Below are 16,028 nucleotides of genomic sequence, written 5' to 3' on the forward strand. Positions count from 1 at the left end.
AGTGTTTTGTCTATTTCGAGTTGCAACATTATGAAGAGAACTGGGAATTGATGTGTAAAAGCTGATCTGGAGAAACTCCAACTTCCAGCCTGGGCTGGAATCAACTTAAACTTCAACACAATACCCAAGACTGACAGCCCTCAGTTCTGACTCATTCTGGAACCCTGCATTGGTCTAACCTACCCCTGTCTGTTTCCCAGCTGGAGAGAGGGGACTTCTTGTCTGAGGAGTGGAAGGAGAGAATAGCAAACACAAGGTAAAGCTGTGAGGAGGCCACCCGTCCCAGACAGAGAGCTGACAGCAGCAACCGCCACGGGCATGGCCACTCTCTGACAGTGCTCCTCTCCAGCCCTTGCTGGCCGTACACTCTTCAGACTACTCGCCACAGATCCTAGCTGCCACATTTAATACTTAATAGCATAATTGGAGCACATTAACACTGTTCAATTGTCCAGGCCTCTGTGGACTCCCTAATGCACTGGCATCCTGCATCCAGTTCAATTTAGCTGACGCGCGCATACAGCCACAGCATGCACTCGCACCCACGGTCAGATGTGCCCGCAAGCTCAAAAACGGAAGTGTGCACACGCAGTTAGGCACCCGTTCTCCTTTTTCCTTCCTCTGTGTTTGATCTGTTTTCTCTGAAGTGCTGCCTTTCTGTGTAATAATCCACGTGTTGTCTTGCAGTGTGATATTTGTGAATAACTTTGCCTTTGGTCCCGAGGTGGATCACCAGCTGAAGGAACGTTTTGCTAACATGAAGGAAGGTAGGTGCAGGCTTCTGAGAAACCGCGCAGCGCCATGCAGCTGTCCCTCAGATCTTTAATGATTTCAAGCACATGGTAAACACAGTCTTGTGTAATAACGTCTAATAAGTATTTACAAGAGAGAGTAAAGATCAGAGTCTAAGTCATTTGGGTGATGTATTGTTTCTGATTTAATGAGAGCTTTCTTATAGGAAATAATGAGAAGGACCTGAAAATATGTATCTTACAAAGGGCTCTTAAATAAAATATGAAAATCTAAATCTGTTGTATACGTGCTTCTCAAAGCTGAATATCAACCTCCTGTCTGCGTTTCCCGTCTTGTACCTGTTTCCCCAGGTGGCAAAATCGTATCCTCAAAACCTTTTGCACCTCTAAACTTCCGAATAAACAGCCGAAACTTGAGTGGTAAGTGGAAAGCACTCTTTTTTGTTGTTGTTTTGCGCGTCACTGGTGTTAGTATCTCTTATCGGCAGCAGTGCTGCCGTCGTTCAGGTTTAATTGATGAGTTGTCAGGGGTAGGAGGTGTCGCTCGCTTCTCTCTGCGTTCTGCTTGCCGAGGGGAAAGCAGATGCACTGCGACGCTGCATTGACAGTAATCTTTTCCTTTGCTTTGTTTCCCCCCCACAAAAATGATTCCGTTTTTTTTCTTTGTCCTCCGTGCCCTCCCCTGCAGATATTGGCACAATAATGAGAGTGGTAGAGCTGTCGCCACTGAGAGGCTCTGTGTCCTGGACTGGGAAGCCAGTTTCTTACTACCTGCATACGATAGACCGCACCATAGTGAGTATTGCCTGCTGCGCTGCTCCCAGCAGGCCCAGACACCAGGGGGCGCGAACTGGACACACCCTTGGCTCCAGTGATGACCTCCAGTGTTAGGAGGCTGACTCTGAAAAAGTATTCCATTACTGAATACCTGTTCCATTATTTTTGTGTAACCTCACCTGTTACTTCACTCCAAGTCAAAAACCTAATTGGGTTACTTTTGAAATATTGATTAAATACAGCAGTAGCTAAAAATGTGAGACATAATGTACGTCGTGCAATTACTGATACATGACACTGAAGTTGGACTTCAGGTTATGGTCGTATCAAAGTGCAACAATTTTAATATTTTATACTTTCTTTTGCTTTTGATCATGTGTTAGCAAACAAGGAGACACTCTATTTTGATTTACTGATATTTGAGGTTTAGCTAGATTACATTCAAGAAAACCTAACGGTGAAGTATCCTTCCCAAATTATATTAAGTTCTCACAGTTATTTTTGTGATGCAAAGAATGTACCCAGCTGTCTTAACCAACAAGGAAGTATCAAAGCCCGGGAAAAAAAAAACGGATCTTTCCATTGCACATTACAAGAGCAGCACTCTGCTAGTTGGTCCGTCTGCTGCAGGTTTCTTTCTTTCACCCAGTGGAGACGAGCCATCAGGCACTGGGTTTGTGATTTCTGCTCACTGGTGGGGGTGCCCAGGTCTTTGTATGGTATTAGTTCAAGTCCTGAGGTGTACAGAATGATCCTACGCAGGTATGTCTGGCTGTGCAACTAGGGGTTCTGCAGTCTGGACATGAATGAGCGTTTTTCTGACCTTATGATCCAAAAGGTTGATTAGATGGGTTGAAAAACATCTCTGTCTAGTGTATAAACTTATTTTTAACAATATCTGAGGACTGTTTGTTGAGAGAAACTTTTAGACTCTCTTTCAGCTTCCTGCCTTATTTACTGTGGACTGCCTCAGCCAGTCCCACTGAAATATGATGAGTACACCAACAGGTTCCAGAGCATGTTTTATTCATTTTGCATTTATTGATGTTGACGTGTACTGTATTATGTTATATTACAATGTGCCCTGACTGAAATATGAAAATACAGAATGCAGGTTGGACCTTGCTACCTGCTGCTGCTCTTTCCTTGGTTAATCTGGGACTTTTCTCTGTTTTCATTGTAGCTTGAAAACTATTTTTCTAGTCTCAAAAATCCTAAACTCAGGGTAAGTGCCGCATTCCTCACCTTCCGCATTACTCACAACATTCCTCTCGTTGATAATCGCCTGCTTTCTGAATTTCTGAAAGCACCGAGGGCTTATTTCACTGGCTTATTTCAATTGAAGTAGCTTGAGCCTGACTGTATTTTGTGTTTTAGTCCTTATTGATATGATTTTACTATTGATAGTCAGAGTATCTGCAGTAACACATTTGCCAGAATAGAAATAATGCAGGCTTGAACTTTGGGAAAGCGGGTCAGGCTCATGTATAAATCGACTGTTTTGAATGTGTGTCCATCAGTGTCCCCCCATGTCTCCTGTAGGCATGAAGTAGTGGTGCAGAAAGGCAGCTGATCATCTGCCCTTCAGTGATCCGCCACCAGCTCAGCCTGGGGGTTGTGTTTGGGGGTGGAGGGTGGAGAATGGGGGGGGTGCAAAGGTGTGGCGGACTGTCTGTCTCTGAGGCCGATTGCTCCTGCTGTGTTTCAGGAGGAACAGGAGGCAGCTCGACGACGTCAGCAGAAAGAGTCCAAGGACAGCAAGAGCAACACCACCACCCCAACCAAGGCACAAGAACATAAGGTACCGGCACGCCTCCGCAGGGCCTCTGCCCCACCTGTGCTGTAGTTAGCTTTTATTTTCCAGCAGCATGCCTTCTTTAAAAGGCAAACTAGGGGTCTCCATGATTCTGGAGAGCCCCAGTCCTGCAGGATTTGCATGCCCCCATTAAAATGACTATTTCTAAATGCATAGATCAAATCCATTGTAATCAATTAAACGGCAATTTATTGAGTTAAGAGAACATGTAAGACTAAAATCCTTGAGTGTTTTAGCCCTTAAGTACTCCAGTCCTGTTAGTTGAACAGATTACTTGCTTGATTCATTAATAGCTTACAGGCGACTGTTGAAGCTGTCCGGTAAGACTAACTGAACTGGGGCTCTCCAGGGCAAGGGTGGCCCTTATTGCATGTTTACTGGAACCCAGTTTAGCAAACTATTCACAGCCTACCTACCTGCATGTGTTTGAAAAAATTATATAGAATTAAAACAAACACTGTAATTGTGACTGTGTGCTGCGTACAGCTTCATCTGCAACTGCGTACAGAAATCTGCCTCTGTGTAATCACATCAGCCTGGAGACTGCTGGAGCAGCATGCCAGTTAGACAGGCTTAGGAGTTAGTGAACAGCATCACCTGTCCAGTGTGCTTGGGGGTTGGATGCTGCTGTGCTCAGCAGCTGAGGTGTCGAGTGAAAGGGAGTTCAGGCCTTGTGATGTGATTATCAGATGGTTATTATTGGTCTGGCTCTGTTCAGCTGCCGTTCCCGGCTCCTCACTCTGTCCCTTTCTCTCCCTCTCCCGTCTTCGGCCCCAGGACTCCGGCGGGGAGGACGAGAAGCAGGGGGTGGTGCCGCTGGCGAAGGCGTCCCCGTCGCGCCCGCGCCGCGCCCGGCTCATGGGGAAGGGCCGCAAGCTGGGCGGCAGGAAGCGCGGGCGCCCGAAGAAGACGCTCGCCGCCGCCGAGCGCAAGAGCAAGAAGACCCAGAGCGCCCTGGAGCTGCTGCACGCCAAGACCGTCTCCCACTCCACAGCGCCCCCTCAGGGTGAGGCGGGCCGAGCCGTAACTCAGCCAGTTCGCTAGACTGCCAGCTGCTAGGGCCAGCGAGTCTCCCGCAGACTTGTAAACAGGTGTTGCTACCAGACATGAAGAGTTAGACATTTACGTTATGATGCTTAATGAACCGGGAGAAATGCTTGCTTCAGTTTCAGGGTGTGGATTCTTGTGCGTGCAAATATAGCAGTGCGATTGGTGTTCGAGTCTTTGTTCAGCATGTGCTTAGTATCTGTGTGAATTGTGCTGATTTGTTTGTAGAGTATGGATGACCAGGAGACCTTCAGAGTTTTCTCTTGCACCGCAGACTGATGTTTTATTTAAATTACTTGATGTGAAACTCGCAATCACAACCCCCATACAATAAGCAGAGTTTAATTTTTTCTCAGGCTTTCGGACTATCCTGCTCTGTCTTTATAAAGGTGGTTAATTGTGGCTTCTTAACATTGCAGATGCATACAAGTCACCTCAAAGCCCCTTCTATCAGCTACCTCCCAAAGTGCAGCACTATGCGTCTGGGCAGCTACTCCTGGGCCCCACTCCCCCTGCCCTGCAGCAGCTACTGGGTGAGTCTCTGCTGGCCTCTGTGCGCGTCAGCGTGCACGTGCAGGTGTCTCGTGCTGGCCTCTGTGCGCGTCAGCGTGCACGTACAGGTGTATCCAGCTGACCTCTGAGCGCGTCAGCGTGCACCTGCAGGTGTATCGCAGGGGCCTTCGGGTCCGAGAGCACCAGGAGGTCCGCCGCAAGAATCGGCTTTAATAATGGGAACAAGGGGAGGCAGAAATCTGTGCTAAAAATGAATTGATAGGTGAAGAAAAAAGAAAATGCTACTTAACGTGTGCTGGTGTGTGTGTGATGTGTTACAGATAGCATCAAGGTGCAGTATCTACAGTTTATGGCCTACATGAAGACACCCCAGTACCGCACTAATCTCCAGCAAGTCCTGGAACAGGAGAAGGTAAAATCTCAAATTTGCCTCTCGGAAAATAGTAATGCGACACTGTTTATTGCCTTTTCTCTCTCGAATCTCCAGTCCCACCTTTTCTCTTAGTAAGAACAATGTTTTGCATGTAGCTGCTGTGATTCTCATTTGTTCTTCTCTCTGTCAATCCATATAGAGACGGTTGTAGATTATTTACCAGTCTGATTCATTGTTTAATTCTTTCTCACACAGAGTCCATCCCTTCCTCACTCTCCCTAGGTCAGGCAGAAAAACCAGCAAGAAACTTAACCAGTAATTTGTTCCTCTTTTTATAGTGAGATGTTTAGGTGTCGTCATCACTGCATTTTTGTTCTCCCCTCCCCCCTCCTCTCTCACACCATCCTCCCTCCCTCTGTCTCCTCCAGCTCAGGCACAGTGAGCTGTCTGGCCGTGCAGAGCAGCTGTACAGCCTGTGTCAGTCTCAAAAGGACAAGATCAAAGGGCTGTTCCACAGCAAACTGGAGGAGGTGAGAAACCCTTGCACCTGTCACCCTGGAGGAAAAGAGAATCTTTTTAAAAATGAATACTTATTAAAGCTTCCTGGTGCAGTAGGCAGTACATGTAGAGAAACTGTTCAAAAACACTTTGTCGAGGCGTGTAATATTACATGTACTAGTGGTACAATGTGCATGTAAGGCCTTATATAAAGATTGTATACAGTTTTGGTTGCCATGTCATAGAAAAGATAGTGTGGCTCTGGAATTGGTCTGAAGAAGAGCAGCCAGGTGTATTCTGGGGCTTAACAGAATGCCCTGCACTGACAGACTAAAGCAACAGAGCCTTTTCAGTCTTGAGCTGAAGATTATGAGGGGATCTGATAAAGATGCACAATAACCTCAAATAGCATTGACAAAGACACCACAGCAGACGTGTGCAGAATGAACACTGCAACACAAACCAGTTTGGCCTTATGTCCTCTATATGGGTGTGTATTTAAAGCCAAGAACAAGAAGGTACTTCTGTATCCGAAGGGTTGTGGGAGGGCGGAGGAAGCTAATCGGCCATGTTGCTGGCTTCTTTTCACAAAATGACTACCTAACAGGCTAGAGGGGCCAGATTCCTTCCTCTCTGGTTTGTCACCATTCTTGTGAGAATCCCAATAAGCACATCCAGACCGTAATTCCCAGGCCTGTAGAAGAAGGAGCTCTTCCTGATAAGTGCATTGACATACTCACAGTGACATGCAGGCACTGACATAACATCTAACCATCTGTCTTTCTCCTCTCCTCCTGTCCTGTCCTATTTTTTCTTCTTCCTCCCCTCCACCCCTTCAGCTGGGAGTGAAGGCCCTGACCCTGGACGACCTGGTCCAGGCTCAGAAGGAGATCTCTGCTCACAACCGGCAGCTGAAGGAGCAGACCAAGCAGCTGGAGAGAGATACGGCCGAGCTGAGGGACCACAGCCTGCTGCTGGTGAGACACTGCAGGACTCCCTGCCCTCTACACACCCTATACACCTCTCTACCTTGCATGTACCTGACTTGCAGCCCCTACGCCTTCCTTTCTTTTGTTACCCCAAACACTCCACTACCTTCTTGAACACCTGGTATTTAAGAAGGATTAAGTGCTGCATGAGTGCTTTTTGATCTTAGGGGGTGAAAGCACTGTATAAATGTTTGTTTGTTTGTTTTTTATCTGTGCCCTTTTCTTACACCTGCTATTGTGGAAAATATCTTCAGTCCCCTAATTGCCTGGAGCCACTTGTGTGGCAAATGGGAGCTTAATGTAGACATACTAGAGGCCTCTTTACACATCCTGTACACTTACTTGCCTCTTCAGAAACATTTGCTTTGTGGTTCACCTGCATTACTTATATGCTTTAACTATGTAGATACCTGTTCCCCCTTACATACCTTGTACTTCTGTTCCATGCACAGTCTTGCTTTCCTTTAAATTGTTTTCTAAACCCTTTGTCCTTCAACTTTATTTCCTTATATCCCTTTACAGCTCATATGTACCTGGTGCCCCCTTTGCTTGATTTTGAGCGTGACTTTGTCTTTAAGTTTCTTTTGCACTCTTCTGTGCAGCACAGCACACTTGAGGTGGTGCTGGCCGTGATTTAATCTAGCTTTCCCGTGTCTCTCCGTGCTGCAGCTGAAGTCTCGCTGTGAGGAGCTGAAACTTGACTGGGGCTCCCTGTGCTTGGAGAGCCTCCTGAAGGAGAAGCAGAGCCTGCGCAGCCAGATCTCGGAGAAGCAGCGGCACTGCCTGGAGCTGCAGGTAAGAGTGCACTCTTGTCCAGTCTTCGCTTTAAAAACGCTTCGGGCAACATTGCTTCCTACTGAACTTACGGGGCAGTTTTGATATCTTCAGCTACTTTGATTTATGGAAACCTGCCTTAGATGTACATTTCAAAGCCCCAAAAGATAGACAAACATCTTTAAGTGAAAATCTCAGTTACAGAAGATATTAGTGTTTTTTTTTTAGGAAGTGTTCCCTGCAAACCCTCCTTCTGTTGGGGTAATAATGCCCCCTGGTGCTTTTTTTTTCCAGATCAGCATTGTGGAGCTGGAGAAGAGCCAGAGACAGCAGGAGTTGCTGCAGCTCAAATCTTACAATCCCTGCGATGACGCCCCATACCGCTCAAAGGGTCCCCCCAGCCTAGATCCCAGGCCTCCCCTCGATCCCGAGGTGCCCAAGTTGGCCCTGGGGGTCCCTGGGGTGGTCAATGGCCTGAGTCCCGAGCTGTCTATCAACGGGACCTCCTCGCCCTGCTTTGAAAGGGGGGGAGGGAAGGCTGAGCTGATGTCCCGCTACCTTCCCTCACCTCCTGACCAAGACATTGTGCCCCCGACTCCTGATGCCCGCCAAAGGCAGGGCTACTCGCTGCCCGACTACACCCGGTTCTCGCCCGCCAAGATCGCCCTGCGGAGACACCTCAACCAGGACCCCATCTTAGGCCCCACCCGCGGCCCTGGCGCTATGCTGTACAGGTCAGTCGGGATTGGATCAGTCCATGTGTCAATCTGTCTCAGGCAGGCCGTTCCGCTAGACAGTCTTTTTATACGTAGGTAAAGACATTAAAAATGTCTTGTGTTTTGTCTTACAGTAGTAATAGCCTTTTCAGCTGTACGTAAAACCTGCAAGTCATTCCTGTAGAAAGACTGGGGTGTGTTACTGGGATCTGTCTGTGCGTCCTTGCTCAGAATCTTGCTCAATGACCTTTTCTTTTTTCTTTTCCTCCACAGAGGGGACAATGGAAAGGAGGGGATTGTCTCACCTCCCACCCTCGGGGCCAAACAGGGCCAGATTTGCCCCTCTCCAGTTTTACTAGAAACGCAACACAACTCGATGCCCAAAACTGCTGACAAGGTAAATCCTGCCACTCTTGCCAAGCTCACGCCTTCCCCTTACGGTCTGTCATGTGTCCTTCTCTCTTCCTGCTTGTTCCTCTGTTTTTAAAGGACAGGAATGTGCAGTGGTTATGAGAGCTTGTTTCATTTCTGCCGCCTGCAGGTGGCTAAGGAGAAGAGCCCTTCGGTCCCAGGAGACACCATCACCAGCCTGCCCATCAGTATCCCCCTCAGCACAGTGCACCCCAGCAAGCTCCCCGTTAGCATCCCCCTCGCCAGCGTGGTGCTGCCCAGCCGTGCCGAGAGACTGGTGAGTGTGTCCGTTCCCCCCTCCAGGCCGGACCCAGCGGACCTGCGAACTGCTTCGGAGCCCGGTGCTGTGTTGACTTGGCGTCAACTGACCCCATTTGTCCCATTTTCTTTGGTCTTTTCCAGCGGAGCACCCCCAGTCCGGTGTCTCATGCCTTGCAGGACAAAGCAGGTCAGAATGGGAGCAAGGCAGTCCCCACGCCTACCTCAGGTACCGTATCCAGCAGCCCCCTCACTCCTAACTGTTTCATACAGATGTTTTTAGAAGTGACTCTGTTTCATTTGCTGTATCACACAGTTGTTACAAAGTAGTTTCAGAGCCGCTCCCAATTTTCAGTTCCAGATTTCCAAGTACTTCTCGGTACTTTATTTCTCAGACCGGTTATTAAATCTCGGTAACAAAAATTAATTGATGCTGTAGAAAATTGTTACAGATTTCGAGTCAAGCACAAAATTGTGAAAGTACTGTAAGTCGCCATGTTGTTGCAAAGCCCTGGTCTGGCCACGAGCAGGAGCAAGAGTTCACAAGAATTGTGATGCGAGGTGGCCCTTTCTGCTCACTGCATTTCTGTACTGTGATGTACGAGCGAATAAGTACAAGTTGTGCAGCAGGCATTTCACTACAGAAACAAGTTAGCAAGAAAGTAGTAGTTGTTGGCAAGATTGTTTCGGAAGCCGAGGGCAATATTTCTATTGGATTAAGAGATGTATTCGCAAGCCTGCTTGTTTACAGTGCAACAGCTGCAACATGTCGTTGGGAAATTTTGTTGCCTCGTCCTGAATTGCATAACATGGCATGTGCAAACCTGGAAATGTTTTCTATTTTGTAATGTAAACTGGAGTTTTTACAAGTTACCATGTGCACTTTGCTTTCATTGTAGTTCGAAATGCAAGCATCGATGCTGATTATTTCTAACCCCAAAACATGAAAATAGCTCTGCAGTTCCCCTTTATTTTGCAACAAGCATGATCAGCCTTGTCCTGCAGGGGCTTTTGTTCTCCTGGTTTTGCACAAATCTTAAGCTGATAAGTGCAAGATGTTGTGGATCGTTATTTTAATACCACGGGGTGGAAATGACATTCAAAAGTGCCCTGTGGAGCTTCCTCTCCAGGAGGAGGCTTGCAGTTGTAGCTGGTGTGCTCAGTCTCCACCCTCTCCACCCGCAGGGTTCTCCTCTGGCTCGCTCATGACGAATGGCAGCTCACACTCTCTGGATCAGGACTCTGGGGACTCGCCCTCCCCCCCGTACAGCGCCCCCCTCCTGGGCACACAGGGCCGCGGCTCGGGGCACAGCCCCCCCCTCGGCACAGGAGGGGTACTGCAGTATGCGGACGGGCCTCCCAGAATCACCCCAGAGGTGGGGTCGGGGGGGAGGCAGGCGGGATCGGACTCCGAACCGCCGGAAGGCGAACCGAAGCGCCGCATCTTCTTCTCCTCCTCTTCCTCCTCCTCGTCGTCCTCCTCGTCCTCCTCTTCCTCGGGGGGCTCAGGATCCAGGCTGCATGCCAGCTCCTCCAAACAAAACCAGCATCACCACAGCGGTCACCACCACCACCACCACCACAACCACCACCACTCCTCCGGGTGCCACGCCCAGGACGGCCGCAAGCGGGGGAGGAGGAAGCGGAACTCCACCGCGGCCCTCTGCGCGGGGGGATCCCCGAAAAGGAGGTCCTTCCCAGGGCTGGGCAGCCACTCCTCAGGGTCCCCCCTCAACATCAACTCCATGGTGAGCCAGGCCACTGCCTGCTTGAGCACCAGTTACAGGAAAAACAGTACTTCACACGTCTTGTGCTCTGTATCATCAATATTAAAAAAATACGTAGGGTGAAGGAAATCACATTATAAAATGTCATGTTATAAATTTCGTTTGCCGCCTTCTGTACTTGCACAAATCTGTAAACATGTATTGCACAAATGGAGAGAGAGGAAGGTTTCAAACCTTTTCATATCTCTAAAGATTTCAACCTGATCCTGTTTACTTCTCTCCCCTGTGGTAGGAATCTCAGGTCTAATAAGACAGACTTCTAGGTTCTGAAACGGAACCTACCTGGAGGATGTGAGATGTATGCAGTCTGCACTTTAACTTTGAATATTTTTGTAAGGCTAATTATTATTCCAGCAGGCCCCACTGATGGTTTGTGTATGTGCTGAGGGGGTTCATTTTGTCATGGGCTTTATGTTGTATATTTGTATTGTACGTCTTCAATTGCATGAGTTCACCGAACCAAATTGCATGCAGCTTGTTGTTATGGCATTAAAGTATTGAACTTTGCACCGTTGCACTATATTTACCGACGTCATACTGAGCCGTGTCCTTTTGAGACCATATCATTGCGATACTGAGCTCGTAATCCAAGGAGCTCTGTGTGTATTTAGATATCTGCATACAGCTCTGGCAGTGCGGGTTTAATCGCACCTCGGTCCTCTGCAGCAAAGACAGTGTTTTATATTAAACACAAGCAAGGGGGGGGTGAAGCCTACTTTAAACAAAGCAAACTAAACTAAGGACTAAAGTTAGAAGTAAAAAAATAAACTAAAATGTGCTGTACATTTGTTCTGGTGTGGCAAGTCTAACTTGTGTTTAAACGTTTCATCATGACCTTGTCCTCCGCTGGTCTGATTGGCCAGGGTGTGGGCATGTTAAGGTACTTCTAACTGACTGGCAGCGGTTCTTGCTAAATGTGTATAATTTAGCTTTATTTCCCTGATGTTAGGGATGTGGTGATTTCCGACGGTCTCTTTCGCTTTAGGTCGTGTAGCCCACGCCTGCTGTCCGCTGTATCCTGCGGTAGGTTGTGTAGCCGTGTGCTGACTGGTGCCCTGAATGTGCCTCTGTGTTCGGGGTCCGGCAGGTGAACAACATTAACCAGCCCCTCGAGATCGCGGCCATCTCGTCCCCGGAGCAGTCGACCCGGAGCCCCCCGGGGCCCGACCTGGACCAGCCGCCGGTGCTGAAGAGGGAGCGTCCCCTGGAGGTGAACGGGTCGGGCCGCTACTCCTCTGCCCCCAGCTCCGAGGACGACGAGAGGGGCTACCCCGAGGACAGCACCAGCGCTCGGTAAAGGCCGGCGGGTGGCGCGGACGACCGCGCGGGGCGAAGTGCCGCTGTGTTGGCCTGGCCTGCCGTTAAGGCATCCTTCCCTGTGTTCTAGGATCGAGAGGAAGATTGCAACCATCTCCCTGGAGAGCAAAGACAGCCTGCTGAAGCTGGGAGAGAGTGACAAAGGTGAGAGGCTGTGCTCCCGCCCTGCGAGTTCCCACACGAGCCTCCTGGTCCGCAAGCTGGAGTGCTTGTGTGTTTTCTTTCCTGCCTGTGAAGTATTATCACACTCGAATGAGTGAACTTGAATTGATCCAGAAGTACCCCGTTATACTGGATGCTGTTTTGATGCTAATCTGAAGGGTATTGACGGGACTGGGGTCTATCAGGGTTAAAGAATCACGCAGGTGTCCCCATGTGCACACTGTCTAATGTATTTTTTTGTTTTTGTCCCACCCCCAATGCCTTCCCTCTCTTAGTCGGAGGTCCAGCAGGGAGGAAGGCCCTGGGCAATGGCTTGAACAGCATTGGTTGCAGTGATGTCTCTTCGTCTTCCTCGTCTTCATCCTCCTCCTCCTCCTCCAGCAAGTGGAAGTCGACGTTCTCTCCGATCTCGGACCCCAAGCCCACCCTCCCCGACCTGCGGCAGGGCGGCTCCCCGTTCGGGGGGGGGGCCCGAGGGGCCGGCGGCGGGGCGCCGGGGGGCTGCGACTCGGACTCGGATCACAAACAGCGGAGAGGAGGCGGAGAGGCGGGGCTGGGGATTGGCCCGGGCGGCGGAGGCCGTGACTCTCCGTGCGGGCCCCACCAGGCCGCAGCGGCCTTCCTGAGTCACAACCCCTTCCTCAGCCAGGCGCCCGAACCGGGCCTGCGCGCCGGCGGGCCGGCCGACAAGCAGCCGCCGCAGGGCTCCAAAGCAAAGGCCCGGGAATGGGAGCTCAAAGTCAGCAGCAGCAGCTCGGGGGTCAGCCTGGGCAGCCCCAACCTCTTCATCTCGGCGGCAGCGACCGGAGGGATCTTAAGCGGGAAGCCGGGGAGCCCCGTCGTGGTGTCCTCGGCCTCTGGGGGCTATCTGGGATCTCTGGGGGGCTCCTCGGTCTTGCAGTCGCTGTTTGGGAACCAGCCGCCTACTGTGCCCACCACAGGAGCCCCTCGGCTGGTGAATGGACATGCGGCGCTTGGGTCTTTCTCCAGTACTGGGCTTGCAGGGGGTGCTGCAGGAGGTAAGTTCTGTTGTGTTCCGTACTCCTGTCCCTCCCCCACGATTGCTACCTCTCCCCGAGTCTCCAACACACACGAGCTGGGAGCAGGGAAACCAGACTCTTGCTGCGCAGATCCGTTGTCATTATTCCGCAGCACAACGCCAAGCGCCAAATCTCTCCCACTCCCTACCCTTATTTTACAGCATTTTTAGAATCTCCAGTTATTTTTATTCATAGACCCAGGAGCGTCCTAATCCCACGTGGCTTGGTTCTAGTGATAGATATTAGCTGTTGTATTTCTTCTTCCCTGGTACAAATTGTACAAAGATCATAAAGCCTGTAAGATTTGAAACGGATCACTTGTTAGGGAGTAGGAGTCTTGTTTCCCCTCAAGAGAGCCAGGAGCTCAGTGCAGCTCGGTAGTCCCTCAACTTTCCTGATATGGGTGGCGACAATTAGGTAATCAATCACAGTTTATTCCATCGCAGGAGTTTGGCACAGTTATCTGTTTAACTTGATTTAACTGCTGCTCATTTCTGTTGTGTAGTTCTGCAGCAGTTTGTGCCAGACTCCTAGTATGGGACTGTCTCTGCTTTAACATATTGCTAAAATCCGAATGTAGCTTCTCTCCCCCTTCTCTTCAGACTGGAGTGCTCTTTCTTCGGCCTTTGTCAGGTTTGTAAGTGATTGCATGGGAGATTGGAGGGAGAGAGACTTGTGAAGGGAAAGAAAGATGAAAACCATGTTCTCTGAAAGCCTGGCTACACAGGGAGAGTTCAGGGTTGGATGAGAGCAGCAGACAGGGCAATAGGCAGCGAGGCTGGTGGAAGCTCTGGGGGGCGTGTGGCTCTGGGCTCTGCAGGATGGGCGGACAGATGGAGGTAAGTGAGAGTTGAGCGCTGGCGCCTCGTCTTGCCCTGCCTGCATGATTCCTCAGATTCGGAGCCTGGGCCCTCCGCTGCTCGTCCAGGAAACACGCCACGGATCAGAAACGTCCGCAGGTTTTATTTTCATCCATGTGTGTGCAGGCGTGGAGATCCGAGTCCCATGGCATCTCAGGTTTCAGGCGCTGAAGGCTCATCTGCTCCTCACTCTGTTCAAGAAACTTGGATGCCCACATTTGTAATTGTAACACCATTTATTCAAAATGGGATACACTAAAATGCAGTGGGATTTTATTTCCCCAAATTATACCACCTAGCAGAACCATAGATGTTGCTGTTCTCATCTTGGACAGATGCCTTCCTCCCAGCACACAGGAACCTGATATTATGCATCATGGGATAAATCATACTGTTTGTTTTTTTTCCTTGACTGCAAGATTCCTTGTTCATGTTGTGTTTTTCAACCTAGTGCCGTTCCATAATAAATGTTGCTTCCTCCTCTGCCTGCTTTAGACAGGCTCAGCTTTCTATTCCAGTGCAAACACTGGTGTCATCGCATTTCTGGAGAAGAAAGTGGGGAGTGTCAGTGTTTCTTTCTGAGATCCAAAGTTGAAATAACCATAGAAATACTGCATACTGGTAAATCCAGCCCTGGAAGGCTTAGAATAGTCTTTTGAAGTCATTTTACCGTTGGTGCAAATTTATCAACACTCTCCGCCCAATACTGCAGTCAAAGAAAAAATGTTAACTAAACGATGCTCTCTGCTGGCTCTTCTTTTTGCTTGTGTATGACTTGCTTCCTGCTATGCACAACCTGGCTGAGCCCCTCTTTCTCTCTCTTGCTCCCTTGCTCCCTCTCTCTGTCCGCTGTGTGTCCGCAGGTATTTTTAACCACGTGGTGCCTTCAGTCTCCTCGCATCAGTTTGGGGCCGGCCTGCCCACCCCTGGTGGCCTCACCTCTCTGCTCAGTCTCTCCTCCTCCTCCCCTCTGCAGCAGCAGCAACAGCCTCAGCCGCAGCACAGTAACCCCCAGGCCAGCCCTGCTTTCCTCTCCCCTGGGTCGAGCTCCCTGACCCCCCCCCTCTCCCAGCCCCAGCACAGCCGTGCCCACACTGTCCTGCACACCCCTCCCCCGCCCACACTCTCCCTGCCCCCTCTTCCTCCGCTGCTCAATGCCGCTGCCTCCTCCTCCTCCTCCTCCTCCTCCTCTTCCGGCGCCCAGGCCGAACCCCTACTCTCCCGAGCTGATGCCTTTCTTCCTCCCCGGCTGCCGCCTGCTCTGCAGCAGCATCAGAAAGCTCCTTCCTGCCTCTCCCTGTCGTCGTCCTCCTCCTCCTCCTCCATGTCTTTCACTGCCCCTGCCTCCGTTTCCTCTGCTTCCCAACCTCCCTCTTCCTCACGACCCTCCTTCACTGTACACCACCCCCCACTGCCCCTCTCTCGCTCTGTGCTGCCCCCGCCCCTCCCTGCTCCCCCCCCCAGCAGCAGCAGTGGTGGTGCAGTGTGGGGGGGGCTGGGCTTACAGGCCTCCTACACATCTTCGCAAATCCCCGGTGTCCGTCCCAGATAGGATCTGGGTGGGGGTTGGGGTGGGGTCCGGGGTTGGGGGGGGGGTGGTGGGTGGGCATGGGGAGGGGGGGGTTGGGTGGTTAAGGCTGAGAGACTAGGAGAAGGCTGAGCAGGGAGCTGCAGCTCCTCTATTCCAAATACTGCGTTTCAACAGAGAAAAAAAAAAGGTGAGTTCTTTTCAGGATGGGTGGAGGTGTTTGAGATGTTTTTTGTAGATGTTCACTACCTAAAATCTAGCTGTTCTGCTCTAGGCTCTGAAGACTGATCTATGTTTCCTGAGCCATTTTACCCTGATATACTCAGTGATACAGCTGCTGTGTCATGCTAGGATCCTCCAAAATAATGTCTTTTGTTTACAGCTCTACTGGCAAGACTAAGCATCACGCT

The 16,028-nt window shown here is 50.2% G+C and overlaps 1 protein-coding gene across 5 annotated transcripts in view; it reads left to right on the plus strand.

Moving 5' to 3' along the window:
* dot1l (DOT1-like histone H3K79 methyltransferase) overlaps nucleotides 1-16,028 on the plus strand; it is a 40,212-nt gene that overhangs the window by 11,892 nt on the left and 12,292 nt on the right. For 3 of the 5 annotated variants that reach the window (XM_088621920.1, XM_088621921.1, XM_088621922.1), the window contains 21 exons: nucleotides 201-256; nucleotides 688-767; nucleotides 1,104-1,172; nucleotides 1,441-1,547; nucleotides 2,713-2,754; nucleotides 3,238-3,330; nucleotides 4,123-4,351; nucleotides 4,812-4,925; nucleotides 5,226-5,317; nucleotides 5,707-5,808; nucleotides 6,616-6,753; nucleotides 7,435-7,560; nucleotides 7,834-8,273; nucleotides 8,529-8,652; nucleotides 8,797-8,943; nucleotides 9,069-9,153; nucleotides 10,110-10,672; nucleotides 11,799-12,004; nucleotides 12,099-12,172; nucleotides 12,466-13,209; nucleotides 14,954-15,808. In XM_088621920.1, the coding sequence (XP_088478046.1) occupies nucleotides 201-256; nucleotides 688-767; nucleotides 1,104-1,172; nucleotides 1,441-1,547; nucleotides 2,713-2,754; nucleotides 3,238-3,330; nucleotides 4,123-4,351; nucleotides 4,812-4,925; nucleotides 5,226-5,317; nucleotides 5,707-5,808; nucleotides 6,616-6,753; nucleotides 7,435-7,560; nucleotides 7,834-8,273; nucleotides 8,529-8,652; nucleotides 8,797-8,943; nucleotides 9,069-9,153; nucleotides 10,110-10,672; nucleotides 11,799-12,004; nucleotides 12,099-12,172; nucleotides 12,466-13,209; nucleotides 14,954-15,642 (4,320 nt within the window). In that variant the 3' untranslated portion in view covers nucleotides 15,643-15,808. The remainder of the gene's footprint in view (nucleotides 1-200; nucleotides 257-687; nucleotides 768-1,103; nucleotides 1,173-1,440; nucleotides 1,548-2,712; nucleotides 2,755-3,237; nucleotides 3,331-4,122; nucleotides 4,352-4,811; nucleotides 4,926-5,225; nucleotides 5,318-5,706; nucleotides 5,809-6,615; nucleotides 6,754-7,434; nucleotides 7,561-7,833; nucleotides 8,274-8,528; nucleotides 8,653-8,796; nucleotides 8,944-9,068; nucleotides 9,154-10,109; nucleotides 10,673-11,798; nucleotides 12,005-12,098; nucleotides 12,173-12,465; nucleotides 13,210-14,953; nucleotides 15,809-16,028) is intronic. The other 2 variants (XM_088621924.1, XM_088621923.1) reach the window with 2 other exon arrangements.

Source organism: Lepisosteus platostomus, chromosome 27 (assembly GCF_059453375.1).
Source record: "Lepisosteus platostomus isolate fLepPlt1 chromosome 27, fLepPlt1.hap1, whole genome shotgun sequence".
NCBI lineage: Eukaryota > Metazoa > Chordata > Actinopteri > Semionotiformes > Lepisosteidae > Lepisosteus > Lepisosteus platostomus.